At 42.4% G+C, this 20,011-nt stretch overlaps 1 protein-coding gene, 1 long non-coding RNA gene and 1 pseudogene across 2 annotated transcripts in view; 1 reads left to right on the top strand and 2 right to left on the bottom strand.

The window, feature by feature from the left end:
* Positions 1 to 682: 682 nt before the first annotated feature.
* On the bottom strand, positions 683 to 7,379 carry LOC125933735 (uncharacterized). Its single transcript, XR_007461087.1, has 3 exons — positions 7,317 to 7,379; positions 5,555 to 5,605; positions 683 to 898 (listed from the first exon to the last, which is right to left on the bottom strand). It is a non-coding gene; the product is annotated as an uncharacterized LOC125933735 (long non-coding RNA).
* Positions 7,380 to 7,458: 79 nt separating this feature from the next.
* Positions 7,459 to 20,011, top strand: part of MRPS31 (mitochondrial ribosomal protein S31) — a 33,408-nt gene continuing 20,855 nt past the window's right edge. Inside the window, exons 1-2 of the mRNA XM_049646856.1 lie at positions 7,459 to 7,647; positions 12,500 to 12,784. Coding sequence (XP_049502813.1) covers positions 7,523 to 7,647; positions 12,500 to 12,784 — 410 coding nt within the window. The 5' untranslated portion in view covers positions 7,459 to 7,522. The remainder of the gene's footprint in view (positions 7,648 to 12,499; positions 12,785 to 20,011) is intronic.
* LOC125934205 (ubiquitin-40S ribosomal protein S27a-like) lies at positions 10,644 to 11,972 on the bottom strand (annotated as a pseudogene).

Below are 20,011 nucleotides of genomic sequence, written 5' to 3'. Positions count from 1 at the left end.
CCAACACTAAACAATATCACCAATACAAATATTTGAAACCTCGGGGCGCCTGGGTGGCTCAGTCGGTTAAGCGTCCGACTTCAGCTCAGGTCACGATCTCACGGTCCGTGAGTTCGAGCCCCGCGTCGGGCTCTGTGCTGACAGCTCAGAGCCTGGAGCCTGTTTCGGATTCTGTGTCTCCCTCTCTCTGACCCTCCCCTGTTCATGCTCTGTCTCTCCCTGTCTCAAAAATAAATAAAATGTTAAAAAAATTAAAAAAAAAAAACAAAAAAACAAATATTTGAAACCTCAAAAGGCAGAGTATTTTCTTCACTACCCTTTGAGCACTCATGACTTGCCTATGTATTATTTTAGGTTACTTTGGCATCAGCTCTAACATTAGTGCATAATGGCAAACTTACTGCTACTTTTTTCAAAAGGGTTATCTCATATTTTACAAAATCAAAATCAAGAAGCCTTTTCTTTTAAATAGCACAATCAACACCTACAATCTTCATTGGAAGTACATTTTCATTAAAATGGACAGTCTCTAGTGGATAGGTCCCTAAAATTTCCTTTGCTTTTTTAAAATTTGTCTTACCACACAGGGGCACCTGGGTGGCCCAGTTGGTTGAGCGACTTCGGCTCAGGTCATAATCTCGCGATTCGTGGGTTCAAGTCCCGCATCAGGCTCTGGGCTGACAGCTCAGAGCCTGGAGCCTGCTTCCGATTCTGTGTCTCCCTCTCTCTCTCTGCCCCTCCCCTGCTCTTGCTCTGTGTCTCTCTCTCAAAAATAAATAAACATTAAAAATTTTTTAACAATTAAAAAAAATAAAATTTGTCTTACCACACTAATCCAGAAGCATGGCTTTGCTGACACCAGCACCTGGATGTTGTCAAGTGGACTTTGACATTCAGCCTGGAAAGATGCCAAAGGAACACAAACATGCCATTAAGCAGGCATGAGAGCCAGCCAAGAGCCCTGGTTAGTCAGCAGGCTCCAGGCTGGCAGTTACTAGTCACATGACTTCGGGTGAGTCCCCTAACTTCTCTGAGGCTCATTTTTCCCATTAGAACACTGGGCATAAAACCCTTGACCTGCCTGACTCAATTATTACCACGGTAATCAAATTAAATAATGTATGTGATCGTTCATTGTAAAATTTTATATAAACTGAAATACGAAGTTCTTAGAAGACCATCAGGGGGCACCTGTGTGGCTCAGTCGGTTGAGCCTCTGCCTGTTGACTTCGGCTCAGGTCGTGATCTCACGGTTTGTGGGTTCAAGCCCCACATCGGGCTCTGCACTGACAGCATAGAGCATGCTTGGGATTCTCTCTCTTCCTCTCTCTGCTCCTCCCCTGCTCACACTGTCTGTCCCTCTCTCTCTCAAAATAAATAAATAAACTTAAAAAAAAAATCAAGATGGTTGGAAATTAAAAAAAAAAAAAAAGACTAAACAGGACAGCAGAGTAGGCTGATAAAATGAATGGACTTAATTAAAAGTTTGTCAGGAGGTGGAAGCAAGTCCCCAAAGGTGATCCCAATGAGCCACTCCTGGCATTCAAAGGGAAGTATAGTTCCCTTCCTTAGAATCAGGTGGCCCTGCAACTCTTTTCTTACCAACAGAATGTCACAGAAGTGATACTATGTAATTTCCAATGCTAGGTACTAAAAAGTTGTGCAGAGTTAGCCTGGGTCTCTTGGAACACACACTGTAAGGCAAGCACGTTTCTATGTGAAAAACTCAAATACTCTAAGATGCCATGCTGTAAGGAAGCCCAAGCTAGCCAGGTAGAGAGGGTAGGGGAGGAAAAAGATCTCTTCTCCCTCTACTCATCTTAGGTTCAATGGCTGGGACCCTGTAAATTAGAGTGATAACAGACAGGTTAAGAAGACAAAAACAAATAGAAGTTTATTAATGTGTATACTACACATACACATGGGAGCCCTCAGAGATGAGTAACTCAAAGGTGTGGTTAGAATTTGGGCTTAGGTAGCATGTTAACTAAACAGCAGTGCAATTTCAGAGAAGTGACAACACCAAGGCAAAGGACTAGGCCTTTCTAGGCCAGCAAATCATAAAAAGGCAAATACGTGAGGGAGCTCACGTAAGATAAGGGCTAGTTAGTACAGTCAGTTATGTGGATTTCTTCAGCGTCCTCTCCGGGCTGACCAGGGTCTAGGGTTGTATTCAGTGATTAACTTTTGTCCTTCCTGGGAGAGAAGGAAGGGGGAACACCTTCACAAATTTATGCCTTGTTTTTAGGCAAGTAGGGGGAAGGTAGAGAGCTCCACTTGGATTTGCTTCTTAAGTGTCCACAGCTCAAGATGATCTTTTTACCGAAGTGGCATATTTTAGGGTAGCATATTCTGCTACACTTCAGAGGCCATGTGGAGAGACAGCAAGCCAGAGAGAGACAGAGAGAATATTACTCAGCCAGGCCCTGTTTCTTCCAGCCATCCCAGCTGCACCATCAGCTATGTGAATAAAAAAAAAAAAAACCATCTGGGGCAAGGATGCCTGGGTGGCTCAGTCAGTTAAGCATCCGACTTCAACTCCGGTCATAATCTCATGATTTGTGAGCTCAAGCCCTGCATTGGCTCTGTGCTGACAGCTCAGAGTCTGTGTCTCCCTCTCTCTCTGCCCCTTCCCCCTTGCGCTGTCTCTCTCTCTCTCTCTCTCTCTCTCTCAAAATAAACAAACAAACATTTAAATTAAAAAAAAACAACATCTGGGACATCCAACCCAAACTAGCTGCTCTCTGACTGCAACCACATGACAGACCCCAAGTGGAAAACACCGGCTGAGCCCAGTGAGCCACAGAACTGTGAGAGAGAATAAACTGTTGTTTTAAGCCACTTTTTTGGGGCGATCTGTTATGCAGCAATTGATAATTGAAATATAGAATAATTTTGTTTTTTCTTTTCATGGAAGGCTTATTGAGTCAATTAGTGTAGAATTTCATGAGGCATTTAGGAAGAAGTCACTGGTGTATATCAGGACCTATTTCAGTTGATTTGCTCTCTCTTGCCAAAGGTACAGTGTTCTAGAAAGTGCATTTCAAGGAGGCACTGAGAAGAAAATGACTGGTGAGTCAATGCCAGAATAGAAGAAGGAGGGAAAACATTCTCTACTGTCAGGCTACATTTCTGTTGCTCTCATAAATGACTGCTCTGGACAATTGCACAAGTTATGTTTCTTCAAAGGATAGGTTTATTTTTCTTTTTCTTAGGATGTACTCAAATTCTCCTGTGGCTTAATTTGTGGCCAGTTAGAACTGCTTTAATTACCTTTTGTGTTAAAGTCAGGTTTGTTGAGGTATCATTTATACACAGCAAAATTCACACATTTTAGGTGTACAAGTTTTTAAGTTTTGGTAACTGTGAAAAGCTACAACCTCCACCAGAGTCAAGATATACAATATTTCAATAAGTTCAAAAGGTTCCGTCATATTCTGTCATACTCAGTCATCTCCTCCCAGCTCCACCTCGAGGTAATGTTTTTTTTTACCATTGTTATTTTATTTTTTTCTTTGTGATTTAAATTTTAGTTGACATACAGTGCAATATTGGTTTCAGGAGTAGAATTCAGTGATTCACCACTTACATACAACACTCAGTGCTCATCACAAGTGCCTTCCTTAGTACCCATCACCCATCTAGCCCATCCCCCAACCACCTCTCTCCATCAACCCTTAATTTGTTCTCTATTGTTAAGAGTCTCTTATGGTTTGTTTCTCTCTGTTCTCTTCCCTCCCCCCCCTCCCCCCGTGCGTTCATCTGTTTTAGTTCTTAAATTCCACACAGGAGTGAAATCACACCGCGTTTGTCTTTCTCCGATTGACCTATTTCGCTTAGCATAATACATTCTAGCTCCATCCGCATCGTTGCGAATGACATAATTTCATTCTTTTTGATAGCTGAGTAATATATCATTGTACACACTGCATCTTCTTTATCTATTCATCAGTCGATGGATATTTGGGCTCTCTACATAGATGGGCTACTGCTGATGCTGCTGTCAACAGTGGGGTGCACGTACCCCTTCGAATCTGTATTTTTGTACCCTTTGAGTAAATACCTGATAGCGCGATTGCCGGATCATAGGGCAGTTCGATTTTTGGTTTTTTGAGAAACCTCCATCCTGTTCTCCAGCGTGGCTGCAATTCCTGGTAACTTTCGATCTGATTTCTGTCCCTAGAGCTTTGTCTTCTTCACATTGTTATATAAGTGGAATCATACAGTGCGGTCTCTTTGATCTGACTCTGTTCACACAGCATAATGACTCTGATGTTCCTGCAAAGTAATAATCTGACTAGTTGCTTTAATGCTGCACCAATTACAACACTTTTTCTTTATGTGCATTTTAAGTGTATACAGAGCTATGAACAGCTAAATATGCCACAGGGTCATTGCAGCATATCTCAAAGTTTTGTCTGCAGACCAGCACCAGAATCACCTGAGGTGCTGAATCTCAGATTCAGATCTTCTGAGCTACTCAGTAATGTATATCAGTAAGTGCCTCCACGTGACTTTTATGCGTGAGTAAAATCCTAAACTGTCAAGTATTCCAAAATGAACAAGAATATCAGAGTTAACTGGCTCTGAATTTGAATCTAGCTCTGCCATTGACTAGCTGCAGAAAGTTGGGCAAATTACTTAAACTCTCCGCACCTTTTTTTTTTCCTTTGCACTTGGAAATTATTTATTCACCGAATGTGAGCATCAATTATATGACAGGCATGGTTCTAGGAACTGGGATTGCAGCAGTGACTAAGACAAAGTCCATTCCTTCATGGAACACACATTCTGTCAGAGTGAGATAGTAAGCATTTAAGCATATAAATATGGGATAAATTTCACTTAGTGATACTCTGTAGAAAATGAAACAAGGTTTTGACATAGAGGGTACCTTAGATAAGGTACAATCTAGACTACTTGCCACAAAGAAACTCAAAAATACATTTAAATAACATGGAAGTGGTTCCCCCCTCCCCTTTCTTTGTGACTGTGTGGAGGAGGTGGGTAAGGACAGAGGTAGGATGGCTGTCATCCTCATCTCCGAAATCCTTCATCTCTCCATCCCCTAGCTGCTTCAGCTCCTATCATCTGGCCTATATTCCAATTAGGAGGAAGGAGAAAAAGGTTGTGGGGAATTTGTGCCCATTTTTAAGGGCACATCACCTCTACTCACATTCTATTGATTAGATGCAGACATACCTGCCTGCAAGGGAGGCTGGGAAATGAGGTCTCTGCTGTGGCCATGTGTTGAGCTTAAAGCTCCAGAGGAAGAAGCAAACGGGGACTGGTAGACAGCAGTAATCCCTGCCAGAGAGTGTGACTGGATGGCACAGGAGGCTACAGAAGTCAAAGAAGGCCTCTTTTGGAAAGTGACAGTTGAAGGAGTCAGAGAGTTGAGCAAGGCTGAATTTCAATCCCTGCTTGTGACCTTCAGCCCGGTACTCTCATACAGGTCACAGCCTATCTGCCCCAATGAAGGAGGTTAAGGAATGTACAGGATGGATAGTGCAGTAGAGTTGACTAGGATCAGGATAATTGGGACAGGATATACCTCCAGAGAAGCTGTGAATCTGAGATGGCGGTTTCAGTCCCCTTTGTCAACCTTAAAAGAAAAAAAAAAAGTTAGGGTTATTATAAGAAATTGGAAAAAGGATGAAGTAACTATTAAATGTGATTTGGGGGTCCCTGGGTGGCTCAGTCGGTTAAACGCCCAACTTCGGCTTAGGCCATGATCTTGCGATTTGTGAGTTGGAGCCCCGAATCAGACTCTGTGCTGACAGCTCAGAGCCTGAAGCCTGCTTTGGATTCCGTGTCTCCCTCTTTCTGCCCCTCCCCCGCCTCTCAAAAATAAATAAACATTAAAAAAAATTTTAATGTGATTTTAATGGACTATTACACTCATGGATGGATTTTCAACCAGATATCAAGTGATATCAAATTAAGTATACTCTCTTGATAATATTCTATGTCTTGATCTGGGTGGTGGTTCACATGGGCAAATTCATTCTGAGATAATTCATTAAGCACTTTTTCCTCAACATGTTTATGATTTGTGCACGCTTCTGTATTTCAGCTTACAAAAAATTTGCCACCAATCTTGATTCTTTTTTGAAGTTGTGGGGGAAAAGATAGTGTCAGCATTCAACTGCCCATGTGTAACTCTAAGCTAGAGGTTCCTGGGTGCCTGGGTGGCCCAGCTGGTTATGCATCTGATTCTTAATTTCAGCTCAGGTCATGATCTCACAGGTTCCTGGGTTCCAGCTCTGAGTTGGGCTCAGCACCCATAGCACTGGCAGCGCAGAGCCTGCTTAGGATTCTCCCTCCCTCTCTCTCTCTCTCTCTCTGCCCCTGGAGTGTGTGCACAAGCTTTCTCTCTATCTTTCTCAACATAAATAAATAGGGGCACCTGGATGGTTCAGCCAGTTGAGCCACCGACTCTTGGTTTCAGCTCAGGTCATGATCTCACGGGCTTGTGAATTTAAGACCCTGGTTGGGGGTCTGCGTTGACGGTGCAGAGCCTCCTTAAGATTCTCTCTCTGATCCTCCCTCTCAAAAATAAAATAAAATATAAATTTTTAATTAAAAAAATATGGGCACCTGGGTGGCTCAGTCGGTTAAGCCTCCAACTTCGGCTTAAGTCACAATCTCACAGCTGGAGCCCCGCATCTGGCTCTGTGCTGACAGCTCAGAACCTGGAGCCTGCTTCAGATTCTGTATCTCCCTCTCTCTCTCCCCTCCCCCGCTTATGCTCTGTCTGTCTCTCTCTCTCAAATATAAACATTAAAATTTTTTTAACTGAAAAAAATGATAAACTTAAACATTAAGCCAGAGGTTCCCATGTGACCTATTAGCTGGCATCTTCCCAGAGGGTTTATGCTCACGCACTTCCAGGTTTGATCACCGCTCATCCACTGTTCACTGCCTTCACGAAGGGCAGGAAAAAGTCAAGCCTTTCTCTTGCAGATTTCTATCCGTAAAACCATTTTTGAAAAGACGAAACATGTATGTCTCACGTGTCTTGACTCTACATCAAGAACAGTGCCTGAAAAGAAATACTAATTTATCGGGCAGCGTGTCCTATGGTAATTTTTCTTTTTTAACCTTGGTGGCTACAGATCATCTAGAGGATGTGATGAACGCTGTGGATCCTCTCCCCCAAAACCGCCCAGTAAGGTCAGTTCTCCGCCTCCTTTTACTGGCCCCCACAGTAGCATTTGCACAGTAACTCCCCTCCCCCCCCCCACACCCTCCCTCCTCCATCTGGGTCCTGCCTCAACCAGCTTATCTTAGCTGAACTCAGGCATCGATTTTACCTCCTCGACTAGAATCGCCTGGAAGCAGCGCACGCAACGTGGCCGCCCGCGGGCGAGTCCGGAACGCAGTTACCCGCCCCTGTTGCCCACCGGAACCGGAAGAGAAGGAACGCGCCAGGCTGGGGAACGGAAGAGAGGGCGAGGGATGTGTTTAGCAGAGGGACCCGCCACTCCGTTGTGTGTGCGGTTGTGTTTGCTTCTCGGCGATGTTTCCAAGAGTCTCCGCGATCATACCTCTTCGCCTCCTCTCCCCCTTCCCTTTATGCCCTGGAGGCTCAGAGGCACCGGCGGCTGCGATTGTGCGACTCGGTGCTCCGCACGGAACGGTCAGGTACCGCATTTCGGCGCTGTGGGCCCCGCAGGTCTTCAGGCAACCCCTGGCCTCCCACCGGTGTATTCAGTGATCTTTCTCCTGGGGTCGATGTTACTACCCGCGAGGTCCTAAAAGCCGTTGCTTTACATCTGAGGAAAGGGAAATCCCAGAAAGGTAAAATGACTTGCCCAAGGTCATATGTGAGTGAGAAACAGAGCTACGGATACGTGCATGGTCTGTCCTGTGCTCTCTACTACGTACCGCGCCTCGTACCTCTTGACACTTCTCCCCTCACTCAATCCAGCCTCCAGAAGTAAAGTTGTCTTATTTTATTTTATTACTTGCCGAGAGTATAGTGGTCTCATTCCATCCTCCATTTATCCTCTGGTTCATTATTGAAAGTATTTACAATGTACCAATACTGCTGTTAAGTCCCTAATAAAAAACGATCCTGCCATCACGGAGCTTATGGTTCCACCAGGCAGGCAATTCAAGTACAGTGGAGTAAAGCTGAGATGGTGTAGGTAACACAGACTGCTTTATTAATACAAGTAACCGCTGGGTGAGCAAGTCGGGACAGCTAACCATTGTAGGAAAGAAAGGTTCAGAGTATCCTTTCTGGAAAAGAAATCTGATAAACTGTGGAGGGGAACTAAGGGTTGGAGCTAGCCAGGCAACAGAGGCTAGTTATGCATATTTTATGTTGGTATTTCTTCTCTGAGAACTCTCATCATGATGAAAACTTAATTTTACTGCATTATAGTCCCTGCAGAACGACTTGGGGCCAGTCTGGTTAAGTGCAGCTCTAAGCAAGTTCGTAGCAGTGGGGATGGAAAGTAACAGCTGGATGGAGGAGAAAAATTGCACAGGTAGAATTGGTATGATGTGACATATGAGGAAATAAGGGTAAGGTAGTGAAAAGATTTCAGCTGGCTGCCTTGGAGGATTAGGGTACCATTAATGTTAACAGAAGAATGAGGAGCAGCTTTGAGAAGCCTTTTTAAAATACGTCACGGTTTTGAAAATACAAAATATCTACTATGGGAAGGAGCCCCTTCGGCACAGAAGGGTGAAAATGGAAAGTCAGTAGGAGAGGGGACTCTTGAAGGTGGATTTGGATGTGTTGGATTTGAAGTGCTATGGAGGGGCGCCCGCGTGGCACAGTCGGTTAAGCGCCCGACTCTGGGTTTCAGCTCGGGTCACGATCTCACTCTTCGCCCGATCTCACTCTTCGCCCGCATTGGGCTCTGTGCTGGCAGCACGAAGCCTGCTCGGGATTCTCTCTCTCCCTCTGTCCCTGCCCCTCCCCCACTTGCGCTGTCTCTGTCTCTCTCAAAATAAATAAACTTAAACAACTTTTTCTTTTCTTAAATGAAGTGCTGAGGAGATGGAGGCTCTCAGCAGAAACAAGCCCAAGTGGGAGGTTACGACTGGAGTTTTATTATTTTAGTGTTATGAAGTTAGCTGCCTGTACCTGAGTTTCCTGTAATAAACACAGATTACTTTCTGTAGCCTTGTAACAGCCTTGGAAGGAAACATTGAAGGAGGGAGGTTATATGTGAGATTCATTCTCCTGATTGACACCTTTCTGTTATAACACCTTTAATGTTAATTTAACTTGTACATACAAAATAATAGAGCATTTTCCTAAATTGAATTGTAGCACATGGTGAATGATATTATGATGAAGGTCCTGTGTACTGATTATGAGGATGCTAGTTATGTGCCTGGTTTTGCATTCTAGTTGTTAAGTGCCTGATTTGATAGCCTCTGTCATTTTTTTTTAATTTATTTATTTTGAGAGAGAGAGAGCATCATGGGAGCAGGAAAGGGGCAGAGAGAGAGAGGGAGAGAGAGAATCCCAAGCAGGCTCTGTGCTGCCAGCACTGAGCTGACGTGGGGCTCGATCTCATGAACTCCTGAGATCATGACCTAAGCCAAAATCAAGAGTCGGACGCTTAACTGACTGAGCCACCCACACACCTGAGCCTCTGGCATACATGCGTGTATTTGTGTGTGTGTGTGTGTGTGTGTGTGTGTGTGTGTATTTATATACACACACACACACACACACACACACACATATATATAAAAGAGGCTTTGTGCCCAACGTGGGGCTTGAACTCACGACTCTGAGATCAAGAGTTGCATGCTTCACCAGCTGAGCCAGCCAGGCGCCCCACCTCTGAAATTTTTATAAGTAGGATCAGATAATTTGGTTCCACATTTTTGGAAATAGCCATTTTGTCTTTCATTAAAAAGTCCCTAGCCTGGTACTCGCATTTGCAAGCTTTGAGAACTTGGTATAATAAGTAACCCAGGGTCTGATGTAGGGTCTTGAGATGAGTTATATCAGAATCACCTGGCATCTTGGTTAAATGCAGGCATGTCCTTGGGCCCCATTTCAAACTTAGCAACTAAGAATCTCAGGAATATGTTTTAAATAAGCTCCCTATGTAATTCATATGATCCCTAAAGGTTAAGAGCCACTGATTTAACATCTTTGAGTGTTAAGTTTCTTCTATAATACAGTTTCTTCTTCTATAATACAAATAGTAAAACCGGTCCTATAAGATTGTAAGGATTAAATGACATACGTAGCATAGCTCCTCCAATGTGGTCCTCTGATGGGCAGCATCAGCGTTACTTGAAACTTGTTAGAAATGCAAACTCTGAGTCCCTCTTCAAAGCTACTGAATCAGTTCCTTGGTTGGACCACAGAACCTGTTTTTTAAAAGTCACTTAGGTAACTCTTAAGCATATTGAAGTTTGAGAAACAGTGTTCTAACCTGTTATTTTCATAAAGATAGGGACCATGAAATTCTTATTTACTAATGTATCACCAGTGTGTAGGGTAGCGCTCGGCACAAAGTAGATGCTCATTGTGTTTAATGAATGACTTTTCATATGTTATACTCTCTTAATCTAACACATTGATTAGTTTTTAAAGTTCTTCAGTATCAAGTATCAAAAGGTTTTTAACATCACAAAATAAAATTAGCTATTTGGGTTACTTAGATTTGGCAAATCTTTTGCACGAATTTGAAATAGATGTAATCATTTGTGTTGTTCTTTTTCACAAATGTATCTAATGAAGAAAGCAGAAAGTAGCCACTGAATATCCTTTTTTTGTTCCATTTTAGCTTAGTTTACAAATGGTGATTGGTTAAATGACACGCAGCTCAGGGAGATAGTTAATCAGATTAGAATAATACCCAGACATGGCTTTTGTTTTATTTTTTAAGTTTATTTTACTTATTTTGAGAGAGAGAGAGACAGAGAGAAAATGGGAGGGACAGAGAGAGAATCCCAAGTAGGCTTCACACTGCAGCGTGGAGCCTGACGTGGGGCTCGAACTCAACAACCATGAGATCATGACCTGAGCCAAAATCAATACTCGGCCACTTAATTGACTGAGCCACCCAGGCGCCCCTTTCATTTTTTTATTTTTAAACAATTATTTATTCTTGAGAGAGAGAGAACACACGTGTGGGGGGGAGTGGAGGGAGGGAGGGGGTGCAGAGAGAGAAAGAGAGAATCCCAAGCACACTTCTGCATTGTGGAGCCCAATGCAGGGGAGATCATAACCTCAGCTGAAATCCAGAGGTGGACTTAACCAACTGAGCCACCCAGGAGCCCCTATCCAGACATGTTTTTTAAAGAAAGTAACCTTTCTTTGTTAATAGAAATGTTTATAGCTTTCAAAGAGGTATTATTATATCATGTTAAGGACATGGCAGTCAGTCAGTTTGGGGTTTGAAAATAATAAATTGAAATTTACTAACCCTGTCAGTGTTTTGCAACCTTTTTTTTTTAAATGTTAGTTCCTGTCTTTTGTTAACCTGTAAACAATTACTTGTTTTTGATTTGTTGAAGCAATAGGTCAGACAGCATATGTCACAATATCTATCAAAGTGGCTAGCCCTAAAAACTCCAGCACCACATTCATCTGAAGGGCATTCCTGACAAAGGCAACTGATTTGCCATTTTCGTCCACTTAATAGTATTTCAGGACAGCTACCTTAACCTTCTTTCTCTTATGCTTATTCTTCTGGGAGTGGTATAAGACTTCTTCCTTTTCTTAACACCGCCATGAAGTCTTAACACAAGATGAAGGGTAGACTCCTTTTGAATGTTGTGACAGGCCCGGTATATCCATCTTCCAGTTGCCCGCCAGTGGAGATCGGTCTCCACTGATCAAAAGGAATTCCTCCCTTATCCTGGATCTTGGCCTTTCCATTTTCTCTTCTTTTTGAGGGATCAGCCTGGAGAGTGATGGTCTTCCCCATAAGGGTTTTCACAAAAATCTGCAGCTCGGCGGTCGTTCCGCTGCCAAGAGCGGATCAGAAAGTTGCGACCTTTTTTAATGTCATGGAACAAATAGACAATGATCTTTGTATCAAACCCTGAGGTAAATGGAGGGAGGCAACAGTTAGGTGCACCAGCAGCCCAGGCCTCCCTCAGCTACCGCAAGGACAAGGTGATCAATCGGTATCTCAGCACATCTGTACCCATTTGTGACTCACCAGCGTGTCTTAGGTCTTAGTGAGCTTTAAGCTACATGACCTTGGGTAAATCGCTTCACTTCTCTGGTTTCCAGTTTCCTTATCTTTAGAATGGGGATAATACTTGCCTTATGGAGTTGATGTGGGTATGAGAAAATGTACATAAAACATGTTGCACCAGACTAGGCACATATTCTGTATTCAATAAATGTTAAAATTGCTTCATTAGGGTTGCTGACAATAATAATAAAAAGCAAAAGGGAAGGGTTCGAATTGGAAAAATTTTAAAACAGAAGCAGTGGTTTTGAGTCACTTTATTATTTTGCATTGTATTTTTCATTTTTTTCTTTAATGCATCTTTCTAGGACAAAAAATGAAGTCCACCGATATTTTGGCACGAACAACGTGATCTGTAACAAGAAAGATGAGCAGTCTGCTCCAACACGTGATATTTCCAAGGAAACAGAGACCCAAGAGAGTGTGAAGGAGAACACAAAAAAAGACTTGTTAGGTATTATTAAGGGCATGCGAGTTGAATTAAGCACAGCCAAAGTACAAACAACAAGGCCACCCAATAGAAGACAACTTAAGAGTATAGAGGCTACAACTGGCAGGCTTCACAAAGTTCCGGAAGATGCCCCAAAAAAGAGGTAAATTGAATGGAATTTCAACTGCGTTGAAAGTACTTTTTGAAACTCCTTTTTCTTTTAGAAAGGAATTTTAAATTAGAGGATCTGGGAGATACTGCATGAAGATTATCAGTTTGTCAACACGGAGACTTTAATACTTCCTTGAAAGATACTATTACCCTTCTGTATTTAAATAGGAAGGGAACATGTGCATACAATCTAGAGAGGAAAAAGTAGAGATCTAATTGAGAATTCCACATATTCTTTTACATATTCATCAGTGTTATTAACTGTCACTTAATTGCCTCTTTAAACTGTTAATTACCAAATTGTTTATATCCTGATTTGGAAGTAGCTTCGTGTCTCTGAAGGACTTGTTTCTTTGAAATTTCCATTTAAAAAATTCCACCTAGGATAGAATGTAAGCATGTTGATTACAACTGTTGTATATGATTTCCTTTGACCAGTAATTATCAGTGTTCTCTACTTACATGATTTCCTTAACATGTAATTATTTGTGCTTGTCAAAAGAGTATTATACTTCATTGATTCTAAGTGCAATCAGTAATATCTTAGCATTGTGTTGTGGTTTCAATGACAGTGTTTTGTTTTAATGATAGATAAATAATGGTGTTTCTTACATCAATCAAGTAATAAGGTATGTGGCTTGAAGATCCCCATCTCTGACTTCTCTTAGCAGAATCAACAGATAATGTAGATTCCTTATCTTCCAGAACGACTTAATATTTTCATGAAACTTCTTGTCTCTATACTCTATCATATTGTATCAAAACTACCTCTGGAAAGCATAATTGGGTGGTAAGAAAAAAGCTAGTTCAAAAAATGAGTGGCCATCAAAGCTACCTCCTTCTCTTTACTTTTTTTAAATAATCTCTACACCTAACATGGGACTTGAACCCATAACCCTGAGGTCAAGAGTCAGATGCTCTACTGAGCTAGCCAGGTACCCCATCCTCTTCCTCCCTTTTAGAAACAAAATAAAACTTTACTACATAAAAGTATATGGAATTAGGGGCACCTGGGTGACTCAGTTGGTTGAGCAACCAGCTCTTGATTTCGGCTCAGGTCAGGATCCCAGGGTCATGGGATTGAGCTCCACACTGGGCTCTGTGCTGAGCTTGGAGGCTGCTTAAGATACATTCTCTCTCTCTCTCCCTCTCTCTCTTTCTATCTCTCTTCCCCTCTTCCCCCCACTGCTCACTCTCTCCCTCCACTCCTCTGCCCTGCACGTGCACACACACACACACTCTCCTTCTCAAATAAAAATTAAAAAAATTTTTTTTGTTATTAAATTTTGTTTAACATTTATTTTTGAGAGAGAGACAGAGACAGGGTGCGAGCAGGGGAGGGGTAGAGAGTGGGGGAGACACAGAATCGGAAGCAGGCTCCAGGCTCTGAGCTGTCGGCACAGAGCCCGACACAGGGCTTGAACTCAAACCGCGAAATCAGGACCTGAGCCAAAGTCAGATGGTTAACTGAGCCACCCAGGTGCCCCTCCCCCACCCCCTTTTTTTTTTTTTTTTTAAGTACACAGAATTAGATAATACAGACACACATGTATAAAAATACTTACCAAGAGTTTTTTTTAAACTTGCAGACCTGTTTGTGACCCATTGTGCTTTTGTTATAATTATACAATTTAATTATCTGTTATAGAAATGGTTAAAATGAGCTGAATGTTTTGCAAAGACTCAGGAAAGGAAATTTTAAAAATTCCTTTCCAACTAGGTATGAATGAGACAAGTAGAAAAATGTGAGAAAATTCTGCATTCAGGCTGCTTTGTAAGCATTTTTAAGTTCTTGCTGCATGTTTCTGCTTTAAAGAAACCAGAATTGGAACTCTTGGAGGATGTACTATGGGTACAGTGTATATATAAGAGATATATGTTGGAACTTCTATTCAAAGAGGCTTTGGTCCTACATCAAAAGATTGGTGGGGGCGCCTGGGTGGCGCAGTCGGTTAAGCGTCCGACTTCAGCCAGGTCACAATCTCGAGGTCTGTGAGTTCGAGCCCCGCGTCAGGCTCTGGGCTGATGGCTCGGAGCCTGGAGCCTGTTTCCGATTCTGTGTCTCCCTCTCTCTCTGCCCCTCCCCCGTTCATGCTATGTCTCTCTCTGTCCAAAAAAAAAAAAAAAATTAAAAAAAAAAAAAAAAAAAAAGATTGGTGAACGAGACCTATTTGTTTTGAGTTTTTAAAAATGAATCTTTTAGGGTGCCTGGCTGGCCCAGTTGGTAGAGCATGCGACTCTTGATCTCAGAGTCATGAGTTCAAGCCCCACATTGGATATAGAGTTTACTTAATAAAAAAATTTTAATGTATCTTTTAATGATTTTGTTCCCCACTCTTTTTTTTTTTTTTTTTTAAGGGATCCCAGATGCACAGAATTGGGTAAATCATCTTCGATTCATGATGACTGTCATTGCTCTATGCACGGCCTGTTTTTTAGTTTTTTTATTTGTATTATATACTGAACCCCCATTGATATAGTTAGTGTGGCTGCATAACAGTTGCCCCAAAATTTAGTGGCATAAAACAACCATTTTTTTATGCTCATGGATTCTGTGGGTCAGCATTGTGGGCAGAGCACAGTGGAGAAGGGTAATCTCTGTTCCGTGCTGTCCTTACTCAGAAGACTTGCAAGTCCAGAGGCTGGAATCATCTGAAGGTTTGCTCATTCATTGCTCTGACAGTTGAAGCTGGCTGTTAGCTGAGACCTTAGCTAGGACTGTTACCAGAAACACCTACCTGTGGCCTCTCTGTGTGGCCTGGGCTTCCTCACTGCATGGTGGCTGGGTTCCTAGGGCGAGTGTCCCAAGAGAAAGGGAGCCGGGAGGAATTTGTATTGTTTTTATGATGTAGCCTTGGAATCAGATTGGACACTGCCACTCTCATTTCCTGTTTCATATTGACTTTTGAGGGGTACTTGCTTTTTATCATAGCAACTGCCAGAAAACCCATCTTCACAAAGATGATGTCAGCAAAAGGCGTGCGGTAGTCTAGTGTTAAAACCATGACTACCTTGCCTTAGTAGTTCAGTCACTGACAGATTGCTGTATTTCCCTGTAGTGCTCCAGGGTTCCTTAGGGCATAGTTTGGGAACCAAGATCGTATTCTACATTGAGCTCCCTGTGCAAGGCTGTGGGACCAAACCCATAAGTTTCTTAGAATTCCTGTTTGTTTGAAAGACTCTCTGAGGCAGCATTTTAAATCTTGGGGTGCCTGGCCGGCTCATTCGGTGGAGCATGAAACTCTTGATCTTGGGGTTGTGAGCTCAAGCCCCAGGTTGGGTGTAGAGGTTACTTAAAAATAAAATCTTCAAAAAAATAATCTTTCTAAGATCTTAACAGAGGGTTTTGCAGTCATGCCTATAGTTTTCCTGACACTGCACTGAATTTGATTTCTGTTCGGAAACCATTTCTTTTTTTCAGAGAGAAAGAGTGCAGGAGCTTGAGCCAGTGAGGGAGGGGCAGAGGGAGAGAGACTCTTAAGCAGGCTCTACATACGTACGTAGCCTAGCACGGCACTCCATCTCATGACCGGAGCCGAAATCGAGTCAGACGCTCAATCAACTGAGCCACCCAGGCGCCCCTGTTCAGAAACCACTTTAAATTTTAGCATCGTTTGCTGTCTGGAGGGGCTGAGAATGAGAAATGTTTTCTTTTGGATATGTGCAAGTCTTGGCTCCTGTATATGGAACGGTTCTTTCTTATCTCTTCTCACATTTTACCATCTGCAACTAAGGTTCAACACTGGAGGTCTCCTTAGACTGGCTCATCCAGTTCATTGGGTGTGTTTCCTGTTTCCCACCTTACTAGAAGCAACAATGCTGCTGAACAGAAGTCCCCTTTTCTGTAGCTTCCAGTAATGTTGATTTTCCTAAAGCTCTCCCTCACAGTGGCTTTGAGAGCTTTCAGGCTCTAAGTCTCTTTGAGGCCCTAAGTTCTCATCAATACTTGCCTCAAGGTCTTTCCAGTTTCTACCCCCTGCCCAATACCCAAACCGCCTCCATACATTTTAGGTTTTTTGTTACAGTAGCACCCAACTTCCAGGCACCAAAATGTGTTCCAGTTAAGTGTTGCTGCATAACAAACCATCCCAAAGCTTGGCCGCAGCATCTCTGCAGCGTAGGCAGAGGTAGCTGTGTCCGCCCCACTTGGCGCTAGTGAGAGCCGGTGCAAGGCCAAGGTCTCGTGAGTCTGAATGTGTTGTGGAACTAGTAAGAACCCTGGGGAGAACAGCAGTGACCACAGTTTCTAGCTCCTACTGTAACTTTCTCTTAACCAAGCAACTACCAGTAAGAAGGATTCAGCTACTTATTAATTAATGAATCCACTAGTAGAAATTTAGATTATTTCTAGTTTTCCATTAGTACAAAATAATGCTATGATTAACATCATTCATTCATTCAGCAACTTTAGATTGCCATTATAGCTCAGGCACTGTCCAAAGGGATGGAGGTAGAACACTGAACAAAACAAGTCTCTATTCCTTACAAATGGGGGAAGAGTCAGGGGGCGGAAGAGGATGTTTTTACGCCACACACAGACACGTAGTACATTAGGTGATGAAACATGAGGAAAAATAAGAGTGGTCGGTTAGAGAGGTGCTGTTTTTTAAAAAGGGATCATGGAAGAATAATGATTGAGCAAAGACCTGAAATAAAGTTACAGATAAAGCAATGCAGATATCTGAGAAATGCTTTGCCTGTCAGGCACAGGGGCTGGAACTGCTTGGACCTTGCATTTGGAGTGTGAAGGATCCCTCCAATTCTATGTGTACCTGCTTATTTTCTTTAGACAAATACTCCTGGAAGTGGAACTGGTGGGTAAAAGGATTGGGGTGTATTTTAGACTTTTAACGTATGTCATCAAATTGCCAAAAGTTACGGTGATTTGTGTCCACTCAGTAGTATCCTTCCCCTTATTAGAATTTCTTTTCTGAAATTGTGTATGCTGTATAGTTCATATTAAAGAAATTTTGGGAGTACAGAAGGGTATAAAGTATGTTTTCATGAAATAGTCTGAGTTATAGGATAGAATAGATTTTTAAGAGACATTTTAACAAGGTCTCATCACCTTTTTAAAATCTGTGTAGAGGGGCACCTGGGTGGCTCGGTCGGTTAAGTGTCCAACTCTTGATTTCGTCTCAGGTCATGATCTCATGGTTGTGAAATCAAGCCCCGCATCGGGCTTGGGATTCTCTCTCTGTCTCTCTCTCTCTCTCTCTCTCTCTCTCTCCCTCTCTCTCCCCCCCCCTCCCCCCCCCCCCCTCCCCCCCCCCCCCCCCCCCCCCCCCCCCCCCCCCCCCCCCCCCGCCCCTTCCCCACTCGCACTCTCTTGCTCTCAAAATAAATAAGCTTTAAAAAATAAATAAAAATAGAAAAAATGATTTGGAGTGAAGTTCAAACCTTATTCACTGGCAACAGTTTTGAAAGTAGCTCATTTCTTTTTGACTAATTGTAATAGTCCCTCTTTTATTCTATTTTTCTTCCTTGGCCGTCAGATTCTAGATCTCTCCTATCTTGGTAGGCGAAGTCCTTAAATCTTTATCCAACAACCTCAGGGATTTGGGAACTTTGATTTGCATATTAGACAGCAGATCTTTATATAGAAAGTCAAGTATAGTAAAACGTTAACTTGAATCCCACTCATTGAGATGGCAATTCTTAGTTAATATGTAAATAATGTAGACAATTTCCTTTTATGTCTAGCACAGTTTTCTATTAATTTACCCTAATTTACTAAAGAGTAGCATTTTGGTTTTTTTTTAGCTTTTTCTTACGGAAAACTTGAAACAAAATGTAATAAACTTGTACCTAAACTACACGACATACACAAAGTGTACCTACCTGTTACGCAGCTTCAGTAATCATTTTGCCATTCTTGTGTCATCTGTGTGTTCACCTACTTTGCGTCTCCTGCTAGATGATAACGATGATTTCTGGGCTTTGTTTTTGGGTTTTTTTTTCAGGTAAAGTTTACATACTTTGAAGTGTACGCATCTTAGCTGTAGGATTCTGGCAAATGCATATGCCCATGTGCTTATCAGATGCAGAGCGTTTCTCATTTCTGTCTTTCCGTCAGTAGACTTCTGTCCTGAGACAACCACTACTCTGACTTTTTTCACCTTCGGTTAATTTTGCGTATTCTAGAACTTGGTGTAAATGGAATCGTACAATGCATACTCTTTTTTTTTTAATGTAACTTTTCATTGTTTCATTCACGTTGTAGGTGTGAGTTGAACTATTCCATCATATGAACTTATCATGATGTGCGAATAGGTTTAGCTACGTTAATATTTTCTTGCAGTATAGTTTCTGAAATACATTGGCGTCTCATTTAAAAATCCATAAATTGGGGCACGTGGGTGGCTCAGTCGGTTGAGCATCCAACTTCAGCTCAGGTCATGATTATCATGGACTTGCTGCTGTCAGCACGAAGCCTGCTTTGGATCCTCTGTCCCCGTCTCTCTGCCACTTCCCCAGTTGTGCACACTCTCTCAAAAATAAACATTTAAAAAAATAATAAAAAGGGGCGCCTGGGTGGCTCAGTCGGTTGAGTGTCCGACTTCAGCTCAGGTCGTGATCTCATGGTCCGTGGGTTCAAGCCCCGCGTCGGGCTCTGTGCTGACAGCTCAGAGCCTGGAGCCTGCTTCGGACTCTGTGTCTCCCTCTGTCTCTGCCCCTCCCCCGTTCATACTTTGTCTCTCTCTGTCTCAAAAATAAATAAAACATTAAAATTTTAAAATAATAAATAATAAAATAAAAATCCAGCAAATTATAATTAAGGCTGATCCCTCCCCCTCCCCCTTTTATTTTTCTTTTCCTTACTTGTGCTTCAACAAGTATCCAGTAACTTCAGCTTTCAACATTTTAAAGTTTATATAAAACTAACACCTAATATTTACAAATTCTTGATTTTGTTAGAAATTGATTCTTTTTAATGTTTTATTTTTAAGAAAGAGAGCGCACAAGCAGGGTAGGGGCAGAGTGAGAGGGCGGCAGAGGATCAGAGACCGATGTGGGACTTGAACTCACAAACCATGGGATCATGACCTGAGCCAAAGTCAGACGTTCAACCGCCTGAGCCACCCAGGTGCCCCAGAAATTGATTTTTTTTAATGTTCTTATTTATTTTTGAGAGAGAGACACAGAGAGACAGAGCACGGGTGGGGGAGGGGCAGAGAGAGAGAGGGAGACACAGAATCCGAAGCAGGCTCCAGGCTCT

The sequence above is a fragment of the Panthera uncia genome (assembly GCF_023721935.1).
Source record: "Panthera uncia isolate 11264 chromosome A1 unlocalized genomic scaffold, Puncia_PCG_1.0 HiC_scaffold_16, whole genome shotgun sequence".
Lineage (NCBI taxonomy): Eukaryota > Metazoa > Chordata > Mammalia > Carnivora > Felidae > Panthera > Panthera uncia.
This window is presented reverse-complemented; position numbering and strand designations above follow the sequence as displayed.